This window comes from Salvelinus fontinalis, chromosome 6 (assembly GCF_029448725.1).
Source record: "Salvelinus fontinalis isolate EN_2023a chromosome 6, ASM2944872v1, whole genome shotgun sequence".
NCBI lineage: Eukaryota > Metazoa > Chordata > Actinopteri > Salmoniformes > Salmonidae > Salvelinus > Salvelinus fontinalis.
Genome location: NC_074670.1, coordinates 34,747,405 through 34,772,132, shown reverse-complemented (window position 1 = coordinate 34,772,132; position 24,728 = coordinate 34,747,405). Strand labels below are relative to the sequence as shown.

General features: G+C 43.8%; 2 protein-coding genes across 2 annotated transcripts in view; both read right to left on the bottom strand.

Moving 5' to 3' along the window:
- The window catches only part of LOC129857741 (forkhead box protein O3-like), a 37,613-nt gene extending 25,047 nt beyond the window's left edge, over positions 1 to 12,566 (bottom strand). Inside the window, exon 1 of the mRNA XM_055926259.1 lies at positions 10,558 to 12,566. Within this exon, the coding sequence (XP_055782234.1) occupies positions 10,558 to 11,058 (501 nt within the window). The 5' untranslated portion in view covers positions 11,059 to 12,566. The remainder of the gene's footprint in view (positions 1 to 10,557) is intronic.
- Positions 12,567 to 18,336: 5,770 nt separating this feature from the next.
- Positions 18,337 to 24,691, bottom strand: LOC129857737 (mediator of RNA polymerase II transcription subunit 18). The gene is made up of 3 exons (XM_055926257.1): positions 24,419 to 24,691; positions 24,028 to 24,130; positions 18,337 to 22,199 (listed from the first exon to the last, which is right to left on the bottom strand). The coding sequence occupies exons 2-3, from the start codon at positions 24,098 to 24,100 to the stop codon at positions 21,646 to 21,648; spliced, it is 627 nt and encodes a 208-aa protein (XP_055782232.1). The 5' UTR covers positions 24,101 to 24,130; positions 24,419 to 24,691; the 3' UTR covers positions 18,337 to 21,645.
- Between the last annotated feature and the right edge of the window lie 37 nt (positions 24,692 to 24,728).

Here is a 24,728-nt window from a genome sequence, read left to right as displayed (position 1 = left end):
TCAGAGCTCTATGGGACCTGGTCAAAAGTAGTGCACTAGAAAGGAATAGAGTGCCATTTCCAACATATTTCGAATGATACAGCTGGAGAGCGGATGGCTGTAAGGAAACGCATGCTGCTTATGGCACTCTGGGTAACTGGCAGAGGCAGGAGACTCCTAACGAGTAAGATATTTAACCTGAATTGGACCGTGCTAGGATAAACTTGAGGGGAGACATAGAGAAGGAACAAGAGAACATATTGAAATTGGTCAATAAAGACAGACAGTGTGGTATTATAAGTGTGGTTATCTGCGAGATAGAGACAGATAGAGACATTGGGAATATAATTGTGTAATTTCAAAGGGAGAACACTATTGGTTTTCACATTAATGCCTGTTTGGCATTTTGTGCATTTGAATGCTTTGGTAATTTGCATGTACATTCCATCACTTCACTTAGAACTGTGTGTGTGTTTGTGACACAGTTTGTCTTCAATATTCAACGTTTGTCTGGGGGGGGATAAACGTCAAATTTCAATGGTTCATTTTAGGCATTAAGGGGCCTCCCACGTGGCGCAGCGGTCTAAGGCACTGCATCGCAGTGCTAGCTACGTCACTACAGATCCTGGTTCGATACTGGGCTCTGTCGCAGCCGCCTGCGACTGGGAGACCCATGATGCGGGGCACAATTGGCCGAGTGTCTTTCGGGTTAGAGGAGGGTTTGGCGCATGTACGCTGACACAGTGGCCAGGTGTATGGTGTTTCCTCCCACACATTGGTGCGGTTGGCTTCCGAGTTAAGCGAGCATTGTGTCAAGAAGCAGTGCGGTTTGGCATGGTAGTGTTTTTGAGGACGCACGGCTCTCGACCCTCGCCTTTCCTGAGTCCGTACGACAGTTGCAGAGATGGGATAAGACCGTAACTACTAAGTAGATATCACAAAATAGGGAGAATTTTTTGGGGGGCAATAATTCGGAATGGTTAAGGTAGGAGTTAAGGTTTGGGATAGAGTTCAAAATGAGTGCCTAGTAGGGTTGCAAAGGGTCGGAAACCTTCCGGGAAATTTCCTGGAATTTTCCATGGGAAGTTAAGCCCGAGAATTTGGGGAATATTTGGGGAATAAGCTATCCCCAATTCAATGGAATTGCAACCCTCTGCATGCACAGTGCTTTCTTCCATCACATGTGCAGTGCACTCTTCCATCACATGTACAGCTGATTCTCAAGATCTTGCACACTAATGAGATGCTATTGAGGCCACATTACTACACTGTCTGAGCCAAGGACTACAGTCTTTCTGGTAAATTTTGATTACAATACTGGGTGGGGTGAATATATTTTATTTGACATACATTATGTTTTGTTAACTAGTAAATAGTAGCCTACAGCAAAGTGTGTTTAAATAATGTCTAACTTGTTAACAATTTCTGCTAGTTAGTTTTTGCTACCATGTGGGTTTTAGCTTGCTTGAGCCTGCTAACTGAGGAGTGTTAATCCACCTGTTTCCATACATGTTTCATTTTAAAACATGTATCTTACAAAGGAGTTGTTTAATCTAACTGCTTAACTATTTATCTGTACATGGAATAGTATACTTTTTTTTACTCATAAAAAAAAAATATTTACAGGAAAATGCCACGGGCACTATCTGATGTGTGGAGACATTTCACTGCAGCTAATGTCGAAGGAAAAGGTGTTTACATTTGCATATACTGTGCCAAATCATATGTGAAGAATGCAACAAAGATGCAGAATCGTCTGGCCAAGTGCATAAAGTTCCCTCAGCGCTCACAACAAGCAACCTCTGACAAAAGTCCCTCTACTTCTATTCGAGGTGAAAATTATGAATCAGACACCTTATTAATAGCAACAGCTCATGGTCCTCCTGGAAACAGAAGTTTTGTTGACTCAATGGAGGAACGTAGTCAGAGAAATGCTGATGACTGTCTTGCTCGAACTGTGTGTGCAACTGGTTCACCTCTGATGCTCACAGGCAATGTGTATTGGAAGAGATTTCTGAATGTTCTTCGCCCAGCATACACTCCTCCAACCAGACATGCTTTATCTACTCATTTGCTGGATGCAGAGTTCAAGTGAAGGTCAAGCAAATCATAGAGAAAACAGACTGTATTGCAATCATCTCTGATGGGTGGTCGAATGTTTGTGGGCAAGGAATAATTACCTACATCATCTCCACCCCTCAACCACTATTCTACAAGAGCACAGACACATGGGACAACAGACACACCGGTCTCTACATTGCAGATGAGCTGAAGGCAGTCATCAATGACCTTGGACCACAGAATATATTTGCACTGATGACAGACAATGCTGCGAACATGAAGGCTGCTTGGTCCTACCCTCACATCACACCAATTGGCTGTGTTGCTCATGCATTGAATCTGCTCCTCAAGGACATCATGGCACTGAAAACAATGGATACACTCTACAAGAGAGTCAAGGAAATGGTTAGGTATGTGAAGGGTCATCAAGTTATAGCAGCAATCTACCTCACCAAGCAAAATTAGAAGAACAAGAGCACCACATTGAAGCTGCCCAGCAACACCTGTTGGGGTGGTGTTGTCATCATGTTTGACAGTCTCCTGGAGGGGAAGGAGACTCTCCAAGAAATGACCATATCAGTATGCCGATATGGACAGCCCCATCAAGAGAATCCTCCTGGATGAAGTATTTTGGGAGAGAGTGGTAAGCAGCCTGAAACTCCTGAAACCTATAGCAGTAGCCATTGCACGGATTGAGGGAGGCAATTCCATCCTGTCTGATGTTCAGACTCTGCTTGCAGATGTAAGAGAAGAAATCCGTACTGCCCTGCCCACTTCGCTGTTGCTCCAAGCAGAGGAAACGGCAGTTCTGAAATACATCAAAAAGCGTGACGACTGAATCCCATACACACCGCAGCGTACATGTTGGACACCAAGTATGCTGGCAAGAGCATCCTGTCTGGTACAGAGGTCAACAAGGCCTATGGTGTCATCACTACCGTGTCTCACCACCTTGGCCTGGATGAGGGCAAGGTTCTTGGCAGTCTGGTGAAGTACACTTCTATGCAAGGGCTTTGGGATGGAGATGCAATATGGCAGTCGTCCCAATATCTCATCAGCCACCTGGTGGAAGGGACTTTATGGATCTGAGGCTCTTTCCCCTGTTGCCTCCATCATCCTCCAAATCCCACCAACATCAGCCGCCTAAGAGCGCAACTGGTCCTTGTTTGTGAACACACACACCAAAGCACGCAACAGGCTGACCAATACAAGGGTTAAAAAATTGGTACCCATCAGGGAAAATTTGAGGCTTTTTGAGCCTGACAAAGAGCCATCCTCAACAAGGTTGGAAAGTAACAGTGAAGATGAGGCCTCAGAGTCTGATGTTCAAGAGGTGGACATTGAGGAGGTCCGGGGAGAAGACATGGAAGCCTGAGAAGAAGACAACCAAAGCTTTAGTTTCTAGACTAACATTTTACAGATATATGTTGAAAATGTTTTTGGGAGATGCGATGGATCATTGGGGATCATTCAATATTCCCTTTCTTTTGTGTTTCAGTGAAATCATGCCATGTGAAGAATCAACTCATTTAATTAAAGTTCAATTCATAATTAAAAAATTGTTTTTATTTCTATTGGAAGGATTTCATCATTTGCAATTATGTCTACTTATGATAAGGTAAAAGGTTTATGTTTCTATCTCTATATGATATGGTAAATATATCCAATGCAAAAAACATCTACATTTAAATGATATTAATATTCATTTGCATATATTTCCGTTAATTCCCATATATTCCCGTTAATTCCCATATATTCCCATGGAAAGTTTCCACCTCTGAATATTCCCCAAAATATTCCCCAACCCTAGTGCCTAGTACTGTGATTAAACATGCGACCCTCGGTGCTCGCTAGCACCGAGGGTCGCTAGCACCGCAAGCCTACTTGATGGTAATAGCCCTCACCATTGCCCCTAGTGGATGGTTTTGAAAGCATTTCCTGACGTCATGGGGACCTGGACAAATATCGTCTTGGATCTGGAGTGACCTGGCTGGTGTGTGCATGCATGTACATAACAGAGAGTGTGTGCCAAGAGAGAGATACTGTGTAAGGTGTTCATAATCAGACATCATAAATCTATCCAGCTTGTATCATCTGTGCTCTCATTGTGTGCGTCACTCTCTGTGTCTCTCTCAAATTACCCAAATCCCCTGAGCCAAAAGAGAGGATAAAATATGAATCAGCTGAAGTCTAGGATGGCTTCCAGTCTTGCACCCTCAGACTACCCACCCGCAACACGGACGCACACACACAAACACTCACGCGCACACACTCACACACGCAATCAAGAGTTATCAGTCTCCTTTCCGTGCTAAGCTTTTACACACAAAGTCATAGACATACCCTCTCACACACAGAGACAGCCATATCCCTCTTATTTCCCTGTGGCCTGTGTGTACTGACAGCACTATGAGTGTCTGCACATCTCTCCACAGACGTTGGCACACATGTCAGTGTCACGTTTGTAGAAATCAATAACTAAACAGATATTATCCAATTGACTTTAGCCCCTATAAGAGTGATGACTGCATCGTAACACTGTAATGTGATTGTGTGATCGTCAGCGGACATCGGGGTCGTGTTCATTAGGGCAGGCAACGGAGAATGTTCTACAACGTTTTGCAACAGAAACCTAAAATGAGTCCCTCCCTGTTTGTCATTTTCGTTAATTTGATGCCTAATGAATACAACCCTGTCATTCCAAAATGTCAAACAAACAGCCCAAACTCAATCAGATGTCTTCACTCTCCCTCTTCTCCTCCCCCTCTCCCTCTCCTCCTGTCTCTTTCTATTTCCCCCTTTTCTTCTCTCCACTCTCTCTGATTTGGCTGATTTCTGTCAAGCAGCTAGCTAGCGGTTGACCCTATGCCCTCTTGGTCCGCCCGTTACCTAAAGACACATTATAAATAACAGTCTGGTCACTTCAGATTAGAGCGTCTAACTGACGCACCCGCTCCGATCTGCCTCGTAATCCCTTGGCATCTGACTGCCTGCAGCTTACACACACACACACACACACACACACACACACACACACACACACACACACACACTAAGTAGCACAAAGAACAACACCCATTCAGAGACCCCCCCCCCCACACACACACACAGCACACACACACACACACACACACACACACACACACACACACACACACACACACACACACACACTCCCTTGAACCTCCTTGAACTAAATGAAGTTAGTAGCCCCTGCAGGCATTACACAAACAAGCACCGTTAAAACACACCGTAATAGACATTAGGAAGTCAGCAGCAAGGCTGACACCATTCTCTGCAGTGACACGCTGTCACACCAATCAGAGGGGCCAAACACACACGTCTGTAGAATGAGACAACCCCTCCCCCTGCAGTATCCCCCACAAAGACACACCACCACCACTCACTGTTGACCCTTTGTTGTGTGTTCTCAGCATCATGTGTGTGTATGTCCTGCGTGTGCTTGCCCTCATACGTGCGCGCGTGTGTGTTCGTTTCTATGCCTGTGTGTGTTTGCGTACGCATGTGTGCGCGGCCAACACCACAAAGCCCACGCACTACAGTAGCCTCCTCGAAGGAGATGATTAGGTTCAGGCCAGGGCCTCAGATTCCAGCCTTCCTAGAAGTCAAACGAGCAGGTATTTATAGTCAACAGTTGGTTGTTGGCATTACTGTCTAGGACCAAGAGGGAATCCAGTGTCCATTCCAGACCAAGAGAGAGAGAGGAACTGGAAGCTTAAAAGACTACCTGCTTTTGGACCAGATTAGAACTACTACCTACAGACAGACCTCTCTTAATAGGCCTGCCTGTGCCTCTCCGTTTAGCCGACCCCTCCCCCTCTCATCCTCCTCCGCAAACCATACTATTTCATTTCATTTCATCAGCGGCTTACCAATATTTTTGTCTTTTATCTTTTTCTCCTTCTCCCGCAAAAACAAAACAAATAACAAACTTGCTCCACACATCAAATGCTTTCGCCTATTGATTGAAATGGGAATGCAGCGTATGATGCAAGCAATCCTATCCAACTCTCACACACACTCGCACGCACATTACGAATAATTAGGGAGCCCGATATGATTGTGTAAGTATGCGAATGTGTATGAGGAGGGGAGGGAGATAGCTTCTACAAACAACTGACTCATAAATTTGGACTGTGCTGCGAGTCTGCGACAGTATTTGCATCAAAGCAGTTGGCCAACAACTGGACGTTAAACCCCGGCACAGTCTATCATTTAAAGTGATTATCGACTATACCATACGTTTTTATTACATACAAACGGCTGCTGTACGGACGATGGGGTTGTGTCGCATTAAACACTGTCTCAGGCCTGAGTATGCGAGTGCTTCCTCTAAGTGTATGTTTTCATTACCTACCACGTCTCTCAATGAAACCAGTCCAGGGCTATTACTGCAATTACGCCTTGCTTTAAAACAACTTTCCTAAACACCTTCATTACCTGGGATGGACCGCGCCTCTCGCCGTTCATAATAAACCTGGTTTCATAATAACCCTGGTTGTCAGACTTCCTCAATCTTCCAGGGAGTCAAACCCCCTAATTTGCCCGTTTCGTAACTGTCGGTCTCGCTGACTGGGTGACACTAGTGCTAAAGATAAAGCTTGGCTGTCGTTTAGCGGTTAGAGTCTGTTAGCTATGTCAATATGTTACTATTCCCTCTGCTAAAATGTAATGGAATGCAGCCCTAGGACAAGTGAACTGGAACAAAGTTTCGTTGTTATCTGGTAAATATTGTATATCTAATAAGGTGAAAGAGATATCATACAAACTCATTCGTAGAAGCTACCCTGTAAAGACCTTTATTATACGCAGGTTTAAAATAGCTATTGATAACAAATGCGTATTTTGTTGTTGTGACCCAGAGACTCTTGACCATTTATTTTGGTACTGTTCTTATGTTAGAAGATTGTATTTTAAAAGAAACGACTATTAATGTTAATTTGAAAGATTCTGATATTATGTTTTATTTTGATCCAAATGATATGGACCCTGATTGAACTGTCATTGTTCATTTGTTTATCTTTCATGGAAGATTCTTTTGTCCATAAAATGAAGTGGGCAGAGAACAAACCCCTCTTCACATTATTTAAGATAGAATTGAAATATTATTTTGAAATGATCAGTAAATATAAAAACAAAAAAGCAATACGCACCATAAAAGTATTCAACAAATTGAAAATGAATCGTGATATCTAATAACCCTGTCTGTTAGGTGTATGTACTCTTGTTTGTATATTTCCGTTTTTTTTTTTTGTATTTGTTGTGTTCATAATAAAAAAATAAAAATAAAGACTCTGTTAGCGTCTGTTAGCGGTGCCACTGCCGTCGAGGTACAAGGCAGAGATAACACTGGCTAAGCCACCTGCAGACACACCTTACCAGTGCTCACTTAAATGGGCTGGACTTAAGAGTTAAGAGTCAGTCAGGCGCTTGGTGATTAAGGCTAAGCAGACTAAAGGACTGCACTCGACACACTCCTCAACTCGTGACTACCTAAGTGCACCCTACTCCCTATATAGTGCACTACTTTTGACCAGGGCCCTTATGGGATTGGGCGCCATTTGGGGCACACACAAGGTCTCTTTTAGAACCAGCCTACAACAGGTGTTTATGCGAAGACGACCGAACACCACATAGAGAGACATACAGGTCATGAAGGCAAAAGTCGCGTTTAAATGGAAAAGAAACACTTAAAACCCCGGGCCTCCAAGCATTTCTCACATGTACACCAATAAAGTGTTGGTTCATTACTATGAGCCTGGTTGTGAAAGACTAAACTGACACTTGCCAAGTATGAAATACCTGGTAGGTGATGAACTGACGTGTGATTTTCACTCTTTTATGGGGTGGTATTAGTGTAGTTCTGAATCCTCTGTCTACGTGTTCTGGTGTTGATTACTGGCTGTGGTCCTTTCAAAGCTGCTTTTCGGGGTCGTGTTCAAGGCTAGCTTTGTTGAACATTGCAATGTCATGAATAGAGCCCACGTTATTGCTGAGTCTACATGTCAGAGAGGCATGTTTGTTCTACGTAAGATCTGAACGCTCCACGACGTTGTGCCCTGCTTAACGTGCCCCTTGTGATACCCTGACCTAACCATGTCTATTCACAATAAGTAGTGAGCAATCAAACTGGCCCGGATGATTTTCTCATATGTTTTGGAGGATCTCACCGTTAAATTGTGAGGGTAAAACCACCACAACATAGCCTACATGTACAGTGGATGTGTTTTTATGTATATACTGTATACACCTGTTCTATTCATATAATGTCCATAATGGGGCGGCAGGTAGCCTAGTGGTTAGAGCATTGGACTAGTCATTGAAAGTAAGAATTTGCTCTTAATTAACTGACCTGCCTAGTTAAATAAAGGTATAGAAAAAAATGTATAATATTAATATGTCTATACACGCCATCATATACATATACACTGAGTGTACAAAACATTAGGAACACCTTCCTAATATTGATTGCACCCTTTTTTTGCCCTCAGAACAGCCTCAATTTGTCAGGGCATGGACTCTACAAGGTGTCGAAAGTGTTCCACAGGGATGCTGGCCCATGTTGACTCCAATGCTTCCCACAGTTGTATGAAGTTGGCTGGATGTTATTTGGGTGGTGGATCATTCTTGATACACACGGGAAACTGTTGAGTGTGAAAAACCCAGCAGCATTGCAGTTCTTGACACACTCGGTGCTACCATAACTACTACCATACCCCGTTCAAATGCACTTAAATATTTTGTCTTGCCCATTCACCCTCTGAATGGCACACATACACAATCCATGTCTCAATTGTTTCAAGGCTTAAAAATCCTTCTTTAACCTGTCTTCTCCCCTTCATCTACAGGTGACATCAATAAGGGATCATAGCGTTCACCTGTATTCACCTGGTCTGTCTATGTCATGGAAAGAGCAGGTGTTCTTAATGTTTTGTAAACTCAGTGTATATTCCGGACTCTGACATTGCTCGTCCTGATATTTCTTCTTTTGTTGGATTTGTATGTATTTTTTGGGATTGTTAGGTATTACTTCACTGTTGGAGTTGGAAACACAAGCATTTGGCTGCACCTGCAAAATATGTGTGCACGAACAATCAAATTTGATTTGATACGATCACACAGACAGAAAAAGAGACGATGACAGTAGCTTTCAAAACAGCCTCTTAGGAGGGAACCAACAGGAATGACTGACAGCGGAGAGGGGAGGGGATACTACAGTCAATCCCACTGCATGCACGACAACGGTTAAAACTGCTGTGAATTTCAAAGGTTCTAAAAGGGTTCTTCTGATCTACAGGGACGAGGGTTCTACATGGAACATTTTGGAACCTTTTTGATTCAAAAATGTTTCTTTGGAACCTTGTGTCTATGAAAGAAAGGATTCCAAAAGTGTTCTTCGTTGGGTGAAAACGTTCTATCTGGAAGCATAAAGGGTTCTTCTACCTGGACAAGTCTTGTAGTGTGGGTTTATAAACACTCCCACCTGTGACATCATCATGTCTGGCCCTCAAGGTCTCCTCTCTGAGAGGCTCAATATCAACAGCCACACTTGTGCCTCTAACTTTCCTTGTTACTTTGGGATTTTATGTTCTTAACATTAGCTTGTGTTAATGAACAACAGCGATAGGAGTGAGACGGTATAATAATGAGGCTGATACAGTAAAATGGGCAGACATCCAGGAGAGGCTGCTCTAGGCTGCTGGCGAGACAGGTGGTAGTCTGTGTGTGCGAGTGCGTGTCTGGAGATAAGCCCCTTTTGAATAGCCTACCCCCTGAGCACAGACGTCAATTCAACATCTATTCCATATTGGTTCTATATAATTTAATTGAAATGACGTGGAAACAACATTGATTCAACCAAGTGCCCAGTGGGTATTTACACTATTGACAGCTTACCAGCTACAACTACAAGTGTCTCTCAAGTGACACCTTCATAAAAAGAGAGTGTACAGTAGGTGTGTATTTTTATTGGCTATATGCCTCTGTCTGGGGCCTATTTCTCTGTCTCACACACATGGAGATAGTGTAAGAGAGAAAAAAAAGGAGAGAGAGAGAGAGAGGAGAGAAACCAAAGGAACCAATATAAAAACGCATGCCATGTGTGCATTTTCATGATCATAGACTGTGGAATGGGGGCGGTTACTAATTTACTGTATGTAGCTCTACTCTACATGTAGCCAAACCAAAGATGGAATTATGAAGGTATGCAAAGTGCTTTTCCAACCTCTACCCAGCTCCATTCCATGTTGCTGTCAATGGTAGGCTACAGTAATTTACTGATCAGTGCCATTGACGAGAGGGATAATTACATGGCACCATTCATGCGTAACGACCCTAAAGTGTGACATGTGGCAATGTAATATACACTATGTGTGCAATAATGTAGCCTATAGCCCAGGAATAGCCTACCCAATGTTGTCTTGACTGAGACTTCTGGTGTGTTTAATATCGACATAAAGTATTTTATATTAGAAATAGTGTAAGATATGCGCTTACCTTCCATCCAGCTGAACTATTACTGTCGCCCTTATCCTTGAAATAGGGAACATAGCGGACCATCCAATCATAGACCTGTGAAAGCGTGAGTCTTTTTTCAGGGGTGCTTTCAATGGCTCGTGTGATAAGGTCCGCGTACGACTGGTTACCCCATGCGTTCCGCCGCGAGGATTTGGCTTTGCGCGATTGTCCAGTCACATCAAGAGCCGCGCTGGCCAAGCATGGGTGCGTCGCCCGGATGGGAGCCGGGGCGACTGCTGGATGCTTCAGCTCCGTCGGAGTGCCACCCATTCTCCCCGCTCTGCAAGCTGAAACGGCTAGATTGTCATCTGGTTCCACCTTGATGGTGGTCAGTGGAAGACCCCCATTGACCTCCTGTACTTCGGGGAAATCCTCCGGACAAGGCAGTGGCCAAGTGCACGAGCGAGGCCGGCTTTGCGGCTCGAAATCCGAATCGATATCAACCTGATGAGCCAATTCGTCGTCCTCCATCATCAACATTTATCCTCAGTTGTGAAGGAATAACCGGGTTAGAAAGAAATACAATACCTCCACAATTCCCGTATTGTCTCCAATACTAGGCCTACTTCAAGCCGAAATCCGTCTCGTGACGTGGATATTACAGTCTGATTCAATAAAGTAACGATCAAATCTCAGAGAAGCCGGCTGCTGTGGAGATGGACGATTTTGAATGGCTCGTCTGCAGTAGGCTATCACCGACCCGCATGTAACGATAAGAGTAGCAATAATAGTAACAATAATCGTTCTCCCATTTTACCTGAAATAAAACATGTTCAATTGGGGGAATTATGAATTGCCTACATCTCCAGCAGCTAGAGTCAATCCAAATGCATGACAATGTCAGTTAATCCGGCTGCAGCAACAGATGATACCTCATATAACGAGAATAGAGATGAAGGGAGCCGTCGAAAGAATCCGACAAAACATAGACAAGAATAATTTTAAATCAACAGGATTGTGCAGACAGCACAGACAAGCGACGATGTGTGATTATCGTAAATTATTAAATATTCCAGTCTTCACGGAATAGGCTGGCAAATGCAAGTCCATTCACAGTCACACACAAACGATTCCGAATTCAATTGCAATGATACTTTTAAAAAAACGGGTCGCATGTGTCTTTTTAAAAAAGCGACACACTTCCAGACATTGCACAGTCCAGCATAAGTCTGTTCTTGTCCACTGGATAAATAATTGTATCACACGTCTAGCTCGCCTCTAGTATTTCTCACAAGTAGTCTATCTCCAATCTCCTTTTCTTACTCTCAGATCCCCTCACATGTCCTCATTTAATAAAACTCGTTTCGTAAATGTGAACTGATGACGCGCTGACGCTGTCGTGTGGAATAGATGCTGCCATTGGATGGCGCGCACATTACTCCCAGAACATGCTTTAGAACACCCCGGCCCGAACTCTCTCACATCATATCAATCCCATCATAAAGCGGTATGTTGTTGCAACGTGAAAATGTTGCAACATGAGAAATATGCATAATGTTCTTATTCTCTGGAAAATCGGCTGCTGCGCGTTTTAATGCGACATTTGGTCTCCAGATTCCAATTAGCCTAACTTTCACTCTTAAGAGAATTTGGTGAAGATATACTCTCTTAATGTCCATATGATCAGTCTTGGAGAATCAGTTGATAATCTCCTTTTGGCGGCACGGTGTCCAAAAAGACCCACTGATGCGCAAAGGTCTCTGGTGGTGCACCAGAACAGCAGGAGTGTAGTTTTCTACCACAATTAGATAGATTTAGTTCAGATTAACAGAGATTAGGTAACCCCAGATTCTAATCCGATATGAGTGAGGAAAAAATAAAATAGCTACATGCTGTTAAATTATCTCTGCTCTATTCCCTCCATCACCGGGAAAAAATGTAGGCGTAGCACATAATTTTCTAAAATCGCTTTTGCCAAGCTTCGATGCGTTACAGCTTTCTACACTGAAGAAATGACTGTTGAGGATGTCGACTCCCAGTGGCAGCCCCTGTTTGACCCGTGTGTGTAACTACCAGATTGCTACATTGACCGAGGGGATGCCGCCCACTGTATGGCGCCGCCTCCTAATGTGTAAAAATTGACAGCTGGGCGGGCGCATTGCTCAGGTGCTTAGACGCGATTGGCTACCGCAGTTCAGACCACGTTGTCCGTTGGCTGATTATATGGCCGAAAGGGTTAATTCAGATGAATAATGTAATCAATCTAGTGTCCTTTATTTTGACTGAGAATGTATAATTTTATTGGTGGTAAGTCTGCATCACATATTTGTCATTGACAGGGTGAACAAAGTAAAGTAAAGGGTGAACAAAAGCACAGAGTCATCACAGACGGGTTATTTAGACACCGTGTTATTCACTCCCATTGTCTAACTCAAAACATATGGGTCAGTGGTTTTTGAAAAACAGACACTAGCCCTATAAACTACATAAAACTAGAAAAGCAAAAATAGACATAGGGGGCTGCCTAACCCATAGCGCATTTTTTAACCACACAGGAATGGAAAACATATACCCAAAAGCTTTGCAACATATCTGACCCATACTGTACTTTTCACCAAATAAATAAAACCTGCTTTACAATCCTATTACACAGTCATTACACACATGGACACATCTAATTTACTGTACATGGGTTGCTCATTAATAAAGTGTTCAAAAGAATACCGGAAAGATTCAGGATTAGGGCAGTGACTTTTAAATAATTGTTTTTAAAAGTTTTTCATTCATGAGGAATAAAAATGTAATTTTCCATCTTGAAATTGTTTGGGGTGGACCTTTAGACTGCATGTTGGCTTGCTGCCCATTGTCTAGTGAAGTAACCAACCCAGGATCAGGTGAGTAGTTGGGCAATGTCGTGGCCATTACGGAATGTCTGCACGCACCAGTTAAGAGATAGGTAGGCCTACACTACCAACCCACAGTCATTGCCCCCCCCCCCCCCCCCCCCCCCCCACACACACACACACACACACCTGTGAATTACTTCACATTGCATTATTTGTTCTGCAAAAGGGGTTGTCAATGTTCTACATGATTTTACCCATGATTTAAGGTTTTGGCAGAAGCTTTTGTTCTGTGGACAATACTAGATGGTGGATCGAATAGCATTGTTTACTTGAGGGACTGACAGCACACACAAAAAAACAATGCGCACTCACATATTCCTTGAGTGATATAAGTGGCCACAAAAGATCCCAAACCTCAAAAACATCTATTTAAAGAACAAGCTGAGATTGTCTACCAAGTCCCCACCCATTACACCTACTACAGTAAGTACGTTTAAAGTTGCACAATATGACTACAAAATGCAGTAAAGTCACAGTTGTGAAATTGTACATGTCAAATTGTCACGCCCTGACCTTAGAGATCCTTTTTATGTCTCTATTTTGGTTTGGTCAGGGCGTGAGTTGGAGTGGGCATTCTATGTTTTGTGTTCTACGTTTTTCTATTTCTGTGTGTTTGGCCGAGTGTGGTTCTCAATCAGAGGCAGCTGTCTATCGTTGTCTCTGATTGAGAACCATACTTAGGTATCCTTTTCCCACCTGTGTTTTGTGGGTAGTTGTTTTGTTTTGTGTTGCTGCACCTGACAGGACTGTTTCGTTTTCGTTCATTCTCTTTGTTATTTTGTTTAGTGTTCTGTTTAAATAAAAATAACATGAACACTTACCACGCTGCGCTTTGGTCCACACCTAATTCAACAGACGATCGTTACACAAATTTAGCACATGCGTGAGTTGGAAGAATGTGTCATAGTGTGTCATGGTATTACCGATAAATATATTGCTTGAGAAACCCTTCACAGAACAATGCAAACTGGCTCTAACCAGAATAGAAAGATGAGTGGGAGGCCCCGGTGCACAACTGAGCAAGAGGACAAGTACATTAGAGTGTCTAGTTTGAGAAACAGATGCCTCACAAGTCCTCAACTGGCAGCTTCATTAAATAGTACCTGCAAAACACCAGTCTCAATGTCAACATTGAAGAGGCGACTCCGGGATGCTGGCATTTCTAGGCAAAGTTCCTCTGTCTAGTGTCTGTGTTCTTTTGCCCATCTTAATCTTTTATTTTTATTGGCCAGTCTGAGATATGGCTTTTTCTTTGCAACTCTGCCTAGAAGGCCAGCATCGCGGAGTCGCCTCTTCAATGTTGAAGTTGAGACTGGTGTTCAGCTGTGCTAACATAATTGCAAAAGGGTTTTCTAATGATCAATTAGCCTTTTAAAATGCCAAACTTGGATTAGCTAACACAACGTGCTATTGAAACACAGGAGTGATGGTTGCTGATAATGGGTCTCTGTACTCCTATGTATTCCATAAACAATCAGCCGTTTCCAGCTACAATAGTCATTTACAACATTAACAATGTCTACACTGTAATTCTGATCAATTTCATGTTATTTTCATGGACAATTCTTTTAGCTTTTCTTTCAAAAACAAAGACATTTCTAAGCAACCCCAAACTTTTGAACAGTTGTATACTTCCATAAATATTTTGAACTGGTACTGGTCTACCTTCAGACGGGTCTTGTGGGGGCGTCCAAGAGAAAATCAACCAACGTGTTTGTGAGAGTCTCACCTTTCCATAGAGGGGTCATATTAGTGTTTAGGCCAAACCGTTCGGACGCTACAGATGTTTTTGTGAGAAGACCTATTTTCAGGATGTCTCCTGGTCTGACAAATACCACACTAGCTCTGCCACCTTTCACAGCAGATGATGAAGGCCGACATCAACGGATGTGGTTGATTGAGATGCAGCCCATGAAAAAAAAGATACTGTATCTCTAGCTTAACAGACAGATTTTTATTACTATGCTAGTTAGATTTTAGTGTGGCACTCTTCACATGGCAGGACGCTCTTCACACTCTTCACAGAAACTGAAAAGTTACAATTTCCAATCTATGGAGTTTCGGCCAGCATTGCATAACATGTCTCACAACAAGAACTCCTCCTGAGACAGAGAACATATAAAAAATGAAAAAATAATCAGAGGTGAAGAGAGACAGTGGACCCAATACAGAGGCTTGGAAGAGGACCACACCTCAGGAGGGAGAAGAGGGGAGGCGAGGAAGAGGTGGAGAGACAGAGGGAGGCCTTGTCACTGTCAGGAGACGTAGCCTAGCGCCGAGAGTGTGTGTACGGCCCGTCCAGGCAGGCAGGCTGCTTTACACTGGTCCCCATACCAGACATTCCAAGGCAGGAGGGCTGGCTTCAGGCGCTCTCTGTGGCTGATCTTAGAAAAGCCCTTCACCACAGCGAACCACTTCAGCCACAAGCGGGGCAGCCGCAGGCTGGGCTGAGAGCTGCTCCACAACAGCACAAGGCAAGCGTTGTGCCTGTAAATTGGCATACCGAAAAAGCACTCAGTGGAATTTCATTCACCTACAAAAAAATAAAAAGGGTTCCCTCCCACTTCCCCACAGCCAAGACCCACCCATCATTCCCCTCCCACCTCCAGTAACCTCACAACTGTACTTAAGTAGGCCATGTACCCATGTCGCTCTGGTGGTACTGGGATGAGTGGAAGACTGGAAGTTGGAGGAGCCACAAGGAGTCCCTGGGGAAACCAATGTCCGTCCTGGGAAAACGCCTCCCTCCTCTTCAGTCACAGTTCGCCTCCCTCACCAAGCATATGGGCTCCCAATGACACAGGAAGGAGAGGCTCCTTTCCAATTATCAAGAATGTTCCTGAGTAGGCAAGTCTGGATTTCACCCCCTCCGTGGCACCGGCCCAACTTGGGCTGACTTAAATACTTCCTGCCCTGGGCAAAGAGTCAGGCTTATCGTGGCACAGATCTTGGCACGGGCCCTACCTGGTATGAACACAATGTTCAGAGGCACAAAGATGAGTGGATCCAAGAGGCTATAATTACGACGGAATGCAGCGGAAAGGAAAGGAGAGGGGAAAAAAGTGGTGCGCAGGTAACAGTTTCTTTCCTCTGTTGTTTCGAGGGCTCTGACAGTGAGAGGTTTAACTAATACGATACTGGCCCGCTTAATCCTATTTACAAGTTAAACAATGTCTGGATGATGAAAATCTCCTTGACAATTCTCCTGTACTAGGCTGTTTCTTTGGGTGGCAGAAGATGGTAAGGTGGCATAGATGTGTGTTCTGGTTGTCAAATACATGAACATGGCATCGGGGAATACACATTGATTTCACACTTATTAGAGCCATGGAGGGTGAGATGAGGAGTGGGAAGGTCCGGGTTATGTCCATGCCCCTCTACAATGGGCATATTAGTACATTATCTGCAAGTACATTATCCTGACAGTCCTCGATTAATTCGATTCATATTTCTTAAAAGGGGTAGTCCATAAAAGGGGTAGTCCAACCTTCTGCTGAGCCATAGATCGCTATACACTTTACTACTGACTGCACATGATGAACATTACTATTGACTGTGTGCAACCCAAGAGGTCATGTTACTGCATTTATCTCATTGTTGAATCTGTTTTTTAGGAGGAACTCTGATCTCTATTTTCTAAGAAACTGAGTCACCATCGCTTGGCCTCTGCCTCCGGCAGTGAGTTAAATCACTCACTCGCACAAGAAGAAACCATTGGTTGGCTGGATCCACAATGGCTGAGAGGGACCGATGCCAAGCAGCTGATTAGCCTGGCTGGGTTCCCCAGGCAGCGTGGAGGAGAGGTACCCAGGGTGGGGGGGGGGGGGCTCATGACCAGAGATCAGGCTACTAAACACAAGTTTAAGTGTTATAAAGGCAGCAGAATGTTGTGTATGATGGGCTGGACATAAACAGCCCTGGGCAAGAGGCATCTGCTTCTTTAATATATAATTAACTTTACAGGCAGCAAGAAACATCAGACTCAAGCCTTGTCCTTAGGGCCATGAGTCTGGTTTTGGTTGTTGGTCAAAACGGTGAGGAGGGCTATGTCTCTATCGTGTACTTCCATTGATAAATCAGCCACTATGGAATTATGTGCACAAAAAGGGCTGTATTTGTATAATTACAAGCAGACTTAATGGAAATGGGACAGACATGTTGTAAGGCAGGCCGGAAGTGAGGGCAGGTGAGCCCATGTTGAAATAAAATAGTCCTCTCTTTACCAATGAGCAAGGCCTCGCCAACCAAAGCTTTGCAGAGTGGTCACTAGCTGGCACAGCCACAAAGTTATAAAATCAGATTTGAAACCTAACCTTAACCACACTGCTAGTAACCCTAATGCTTGACCTTAAATTCATTTTTACGAGACAATTTAGACTTTGCAGCTGGCCCATCTAGCCGAAATCGCTCAGTTCTGATTTATGACAATAAACGTCAAACGTCTATTTTCTAACGTCTACACCAAGATTGGCAAGTTCACCACTGGCACCCTGTGCTCTTCACAGATAAAAGCAGGTTCACACTGAGCACATGTGACAGACGTGACAGAGTCTGGAGACGCCGTGGAGAACGTTCTGCTGCCTGCAACATCCTCCAGCATGACCGGTTTGGCGGTGGGTCAGTCATGGTGTGGGGTGGCATTTCTTTGTGGGGCCGCACAGCCCTCAATCAGTATTGCTTCCTAAGTGGACAGTTTGATTTCACAGAAGTGTGATTGACTTGGAGTTACATTGTGTTGTTTAAGTGTTCCCTTTATTTTTTTGAGCAGTGTATTATAGCCTCATTTCAAAATGGATTAAATTGCCCCCCCATCAACGTACACACACAATACCCCATAATGCCTAAGCAAAAAAATATCTGAATGAAATATTACATTTGCATACAGTACCAGTCAAAAGCTTGGACACACCTACACATTCAAGGGTTTTTCTTTATTTTTACTATTTTCTACATTGTTCAACACTATGAAATAACACTTACTGAATCATATAGGAAGCAAAAAAGTGTTAAACAAATCAAAATATATTTTAGATTTGATATTCTTCAAAGTAGCCAACCGTTGCCTTGATGACAGCTTTGCACATCCTTGGCATTCTCTCAATCAGCTTCATTAGGTAGTCACCTGGAATGCATTTCAATTAACAGGTGTGCCTTGTTTAAAAGTTAATTTGTGGAATTTCTTTCCTTCTTAATACATTTGAGCCAATCAGTTGTGTTGTGGGTGGTATACAGAAGAAAGCCTTATTTGGTAAAATACCAAGTTCATATTATGGCAAGAACAGCTCAAATAAGCAGAGAAATGACAGTCCATCATTACATTAAGACATTTCAAGAACTTTGATAGTTTCTTCAAGTGCAGTCACAAAAAACATCAAGCGCTATGAAAAAACTGGCTTTCATAAGGACCGCCACAGGACAGGAAGACCGCAAGTTGCCTCTGCTGCAGAGGATACGTTTAGAGTTACCAGCTTCAGAAATTGCAGCCCAAATAAATGCTTCAGAGGTCAAGTAACAGACACATCTCAACATCAACTGTTCAGAGGAGACTGCATGAATCAGGCCTTCATGGTTGAATTTATGCAAATAAACCATTACTAAAGGACACCAACAAGAAGAAGAGACTTGCTTGGGCCAAGAAACATGAGCAATGGACATTGGACCGGTGGAAATCCTTCCTTTGGTCTGATGAGTCCAAATTTGAGATTTTTGGTTCCAACTGCCATGTCTTTGTGAGACGCAGCGTATGTGAACGGATGATCTCCGCATGTGTAGTTCCAACCGTGAAGCATGGAGGTGGTTGTGTAATGGTGCTTTGCTGGTGACACTGTGTACAAACTTTTGACTGGTACTGTGAGTATTCAGACCCTTTACTCTGTTTAAGCACCTTTGGGAGCGATTACAGCCTCGAGCCTTCTTGGGTATGACACTACAAGCTTGGCACACCGGGGAGTTTCTCCCATTCTTCTCTGTAGATCCTCTCAAGTTCTGTCAGGTTGGATAGGGAGTGTCGCTGCACAGCTATTTTCAGGTCTCTCCAGAGATGTTCGATCGGGTTCAAGTCCGGGCTCTGGCTGAGCCACTCAAAGACATTAGGGAGACTTGTCCCGAAGCCACTCCTGCATTGTCTTGGCTGTATGCTTAGGGTCGTTGTCCTGTTGGAAGGTGAACCTTTGCCCCAGTCTTAGGTCCTGAGTGCTCTGTAGCAGGTTTTCATCAAGGATCTCTCTGTACTTTGCTCCGTTCATCTTTCCCTCGATCCTGACTAGTCTCCCAGTACCTGCCACAGCAAGATGCTGCCACCACCATGCTTCACCGAAGCGATGGTGCCAGGTTTCCTCCAGACGTGACGCTTGGCATTCAGGCCAAAGATTTCAATCTTGGCTTCATCAGACAAGAGAATCTGTTTTTTCATGGTCTGAGAGTCCTTTTGGTGCCTTTTGGCAAACTCCAAGTGGTCAGTCATGTGCCCTTTTACTGAGGAGTGGCTTCCGTCTGACCACTCTACCATAAAGGCCTGATTGGTGGAGTGCTGCAGAGATGGGAGTACCTTCCAGAAGGACAACCATCTCCACAGAGAAGCTCTGATTTTTTTTCTCTGACATGCACTGTCAACTGTGCGACCTTATGTAGACAGGTGTGTGCCTTTCCAAATCATGTCCAATCAATTGAATTTACCACAGGTGCTCTAATCAAGTTGTAGAAACGTCTCAAGGATGATCAATGGAAACAGGATGCACCTGAGCTCAATTTCAAGTCTCATAGCAAAGGGTCTGAAAACCTATGTAAACAATATGTTTTTATGTTTAATAAATGTAAAAACATTTCGAAAAACCTGTTTTCGCTTTGTCATTCTGGGGTATTGTGAGTAGATTGAGGAAAAAATGCATTTAAATCAATTTTAGAATAAGGCTGTAACATAACAAAATGTGGAAATAGTGACGGGGTCTGAATACTTTCCGAATGCACTGTATATGGGAGGGCATCAGAGGAAAACTGATCTCTAGCCAAGAACGGACGTGATGACACAATGGAGACAAGACCATTTTGAAATTATGACTGTAGATTAAACAACCTGAGGCCTCAGGTCTTGTACTTATAAGAGCCTCCCTCCGCATAGGTTGCCATTGATGTACTAATGGGTTAAGAGAAGTGAGAGGGGAAGGGAAATCAATGCTTTTGTGAGAGGAAGAAAGGAAAAGCTTTCACAGGTATATATATATCATTAAGCAATTGAAAAAGCTAATTAGAATTGTGGGATGAGAGGTGCAGATCTCGTGGCTAATTATTACCATGGCAACCACGGCTCATGTGTAGATGATCCGAGGTCCAGATATAACTGGCTCTAACCAGAAAGGCTGTTTTTACAAATAGAGTAGGAGAGCTCTCTAGTGGTAAACATTGGAAATGGCACCTGTCATCAGGGTCACATTTAGAAGACAAACATTGGGGAATGTTGCAGATAGAAATGTTATTAATAGAGCTGGAATGATGGGGCGGCAGGTATGGGCGTTGGGCCAGTAACCGAAAGTTTGCTGGTTTGATTCCCCGAGCCAGTGGAAAATCTGTCGATGTGTCCTTAAGGCATGCCCAATTGCATCTGTAAGTCGCTTTGAATAAGAGCATCTGCTAAACGACTTAAATGTAATGATATATTATTCTACATGTCAGAATATGTTGTGAATATGTAGATTAGAACAAACTGGCCTGTCTGAACATTCCACGATGTTGTGTCCTGCTGCACTCGCACCTGCTGAATGCTGCAAACCAAGAGGACACTGTTGAGTTGAGAAAAATAATTTTAAATAAACACTATAGCTCTGTGCATTTCTTAAAACATCTCCAAGACAGAACATAGCACTATCAGCACCACACAAAACGTATGTTCTAAGAGTCCGGCACTGTGAATAGAAACATTGTTATTTATTAACTAATTCAAAGCCTCATTTGTCACATCGTCCATGTTAGTTATGTCATAAACCTCCTGTGAAGTCCTTGTCAAACACCACTAACATCCAAATGACAGATGGTCCTTCTCCAAATGTACGAGACACGCATCAAGATTGTGAGATCTAGAGTTCATTCACAGAGACAAAGGACTGTGGGAAAGCGCTTTCTCATAGGAATCATACAAAAATAAGTCCCATGAAAAAAATATATGTTTTAATAAAAACTACACTTTGTCCATGACAGCCAACAGAGGCTCATCATAAAACACTCCTTCTTACATGTGTCTCTTGGGGTCAATCTTCTCCAGGTGAACCAGGGGCTTGAGCTGCTCAGCGAAGCTGCGCATGTCCTCTGACATGGTATCCTGGCCCGCGGGGACCAATACACTCAGCTCCACCAGGTAGGAGAGTGACAGCGGCTCAGTGTTCTCTGTATTCTCGGGGACCAGGATGCGAGACAGTTTACTCACCACCACTTTGAGCACGCCTTTGCGGAAAATGTGGCCCTTGGCTACGAACTCGTGGTCCATGCGGAAGCCCATTTCATTGAGGAAGTCGGGCAGGCTGTGCGAGGCGGCCACATCCACACAGTTGCGAACCAGCGCGTGGCGGGACTTGTCACCCACCTCCGGCTGGCCCAGGTAGCGCAGGTGCCAGGGCACTGTGGGGTGGGAGAGGGAGCGGCGGGCTCGCAACAGGAACGGGTTGCCCTGCTGGCCCTTCAGGAGGTAGACCAGCTCATGGTCAGCAAACGTCTCGGGTTCCATGTTGTCACAAAGGCCCCGGAGGCGGTGCAATAGGCTTTCGAGGGCCTGGTCCAAGACGCTGCCTGAGTGTGGTGACATGACAGAACAGTGTAAGCAATGTTATATTAACAAGTGTAACTTGAATCAGTGCAACTTGCCATTTGAACTTTTTAAGAGTGAATTGAAATGCTAATTAAAAAATGTAAAAGGCCTCAATGAAAATAGACAGCAATTTCCAATTATTGAATTGCAACTAACTGATACGTAGTTGACCAAGCCACAGCACAGGGGCTGGTATGGGTTCTTCAGCTGAACATGCAGTGCATTCGGAAAGTATTCAGACCCCTTGACCTTTTCCACATTTTGTTACGTTACAGCCTTATTCTAAAATTAATACAATAAAGAAAAAATCCTCAATCTACACACAATACCCTATAACGACAAAGCAAAAACAGGTTTACACAAATAAAAAACAGAAATACCTTATTTACATAAGTATTCAGACCCTTTGCTATGAGACTCCAAATTGAGCTCAGGTGCATCCTGTTTCCATTGATCATATTTGAGATATTTCTACAACTTGATTGGAGTCCACCTGTGGTAAATTCAAATGATTTGACATGATTTGGAAAAGCACACACCTGTCTATATAAGGTCCCACAGTTGCCAGTGCACGGCAGAACAAAAACCAAGCCATGAGGTCAAAGGAATTGTCCGTAGAGCTCCGAGACAGGATTGTGTCGAGGCACAGATCTGGGGAAGGGTACAAAAAAAATCTGCACCATTGAAGGTCCCCAAGAACACAATAGCCTCCATCATTCTTAAAAATGGAAGAAGTTTGGAACCACCAAGACTTCCTAGAGCAGGGCAATCGGGGGAGCGGGCCTTGGTCAGAGACGTGACCAAGAACCAGATGGTCACTCTGACAGAGCTCCAGAGTTCCTCTGTGGAGATGGGAGAACCTGCTTGGCATTAGCCAAAAGGCACCTAAAGAACTCAGACCATGAGAAACAAGATTCTCTGGTCTGATGAAACCAAGATTGAACTCTTTTGCCTGAATGCCAAAGAGTCACGTCTGGAAGAAACCTGGCACCATCCCTACAGGAAAGCATGCTGGTGGCAGCATCGTGCTGTGGGGATGTTTTTCAGCAGCAGGGGCTGGGAGACTTGTCAGGGTCGAGGGAAAGATGAACGGAGCAAAGTACAGAGAGATCCTTGATGAAAACCTGCTCCAGAGCACTCAGAACCTCAGATTGGGGCAAAGGTTCACCTTTCAACAGGACAACGACCCTAAGCACACAGCCAAGACAACGCAGGAGTGGATTGGGGACAAGTCTCTGAATGTCCTTGAGTGGCCCAGCCAGAGCCCGGACTTGAACCCGATCGAACATCTCTGGAGAGACCTGAAAATAGCTGTGGAGCGATGCTTCTCATCCAACCTGACAGAGCTTTATAGGATTTGCAGAGAAGAATGGGAGAACCTCCCCAAATACCAGTGTGGCAAAATTGTAAAGTCATACCCAGGAAGACAAGGGGCTTGAGCTGTAATCACGGCCAAGGTGCTTCAACAAAGTACTGAGTAAAGGGTCTGAACGCTTATGTAAATGTGATATTTTATTTATCTTTACATTCGCAAAACCAATTTGTTTGGTCATTATGTGGTATTGTGTGTAGATTGATGAGGGGAAAAAACTATTTAATACATTTTATAATGAGGCTATAACGTAACAAAATGTGGAAAACGTGAAGGGGTCTGAATACTTTCCGAATGCACTGTATTTACATTGAATATGATCTGGATATATTTTTGAAGACCCCTACAAGATACCCAACCACACTTCAGACACAGAATACCAAATAGGTACGCCTGCCCTACTGGAGACGTTTGAATCTCGACCGAGGTAAACTCACCTTGCAACAGGTACTCCATCATGTTAATTGTGCCCCCCGTAATGGGCAGCACTGAGACTGGTGGGGCCTCCATCACTCGTCAGTGTCAGACAGGTCGCTAGAGCTAGAGCAATTGTAAAATTAAAAGACCTCAATCAATTCGTATTACATAGACTACCGTTATGACTATAAACATAATTTCTTAATGATTGCATCTCTAACCTAGCCATCTTTCCTGACTGGCTAAGCTATCAGGCTAGTTAGAGCTAGTTTAGACACAGTATCTTATTTCATTCAAACAAATAGTTAGTTAGCCAGTTAGCTAGCTAGCCAAATAAACTACAGAAAAAATGAAACAAGTCACCGATAAGAAAAAGTCACTGAGAAATTAGGCAAAATGCACTTAACTTACGTTGTGTTTGGCGGCTTGGACTGCCGAGTAGCTGCTTCTTCCTTCCCAAACTGCCACTGCAGCAATTCAAGCTAACTTGCGACCTAGCTAACGTTAGCTCATAGTTACATTGAAACTAGCTAGCTACGTTGCTAGGCAGGTACAAATAAACGTTTTCAACGTTCACAGTGACAGATTGGCTAGAGTTGAGCCCGTGTGATGGGGGAGGAATAGCTAGCTAGCTATCATACTTCTCACCCAGAGCCGCGTATGCGCATTGTGCAACGGTATGCAGCAAGGGGCATTCAAGAACAGAAACGTTGTAGAGTTC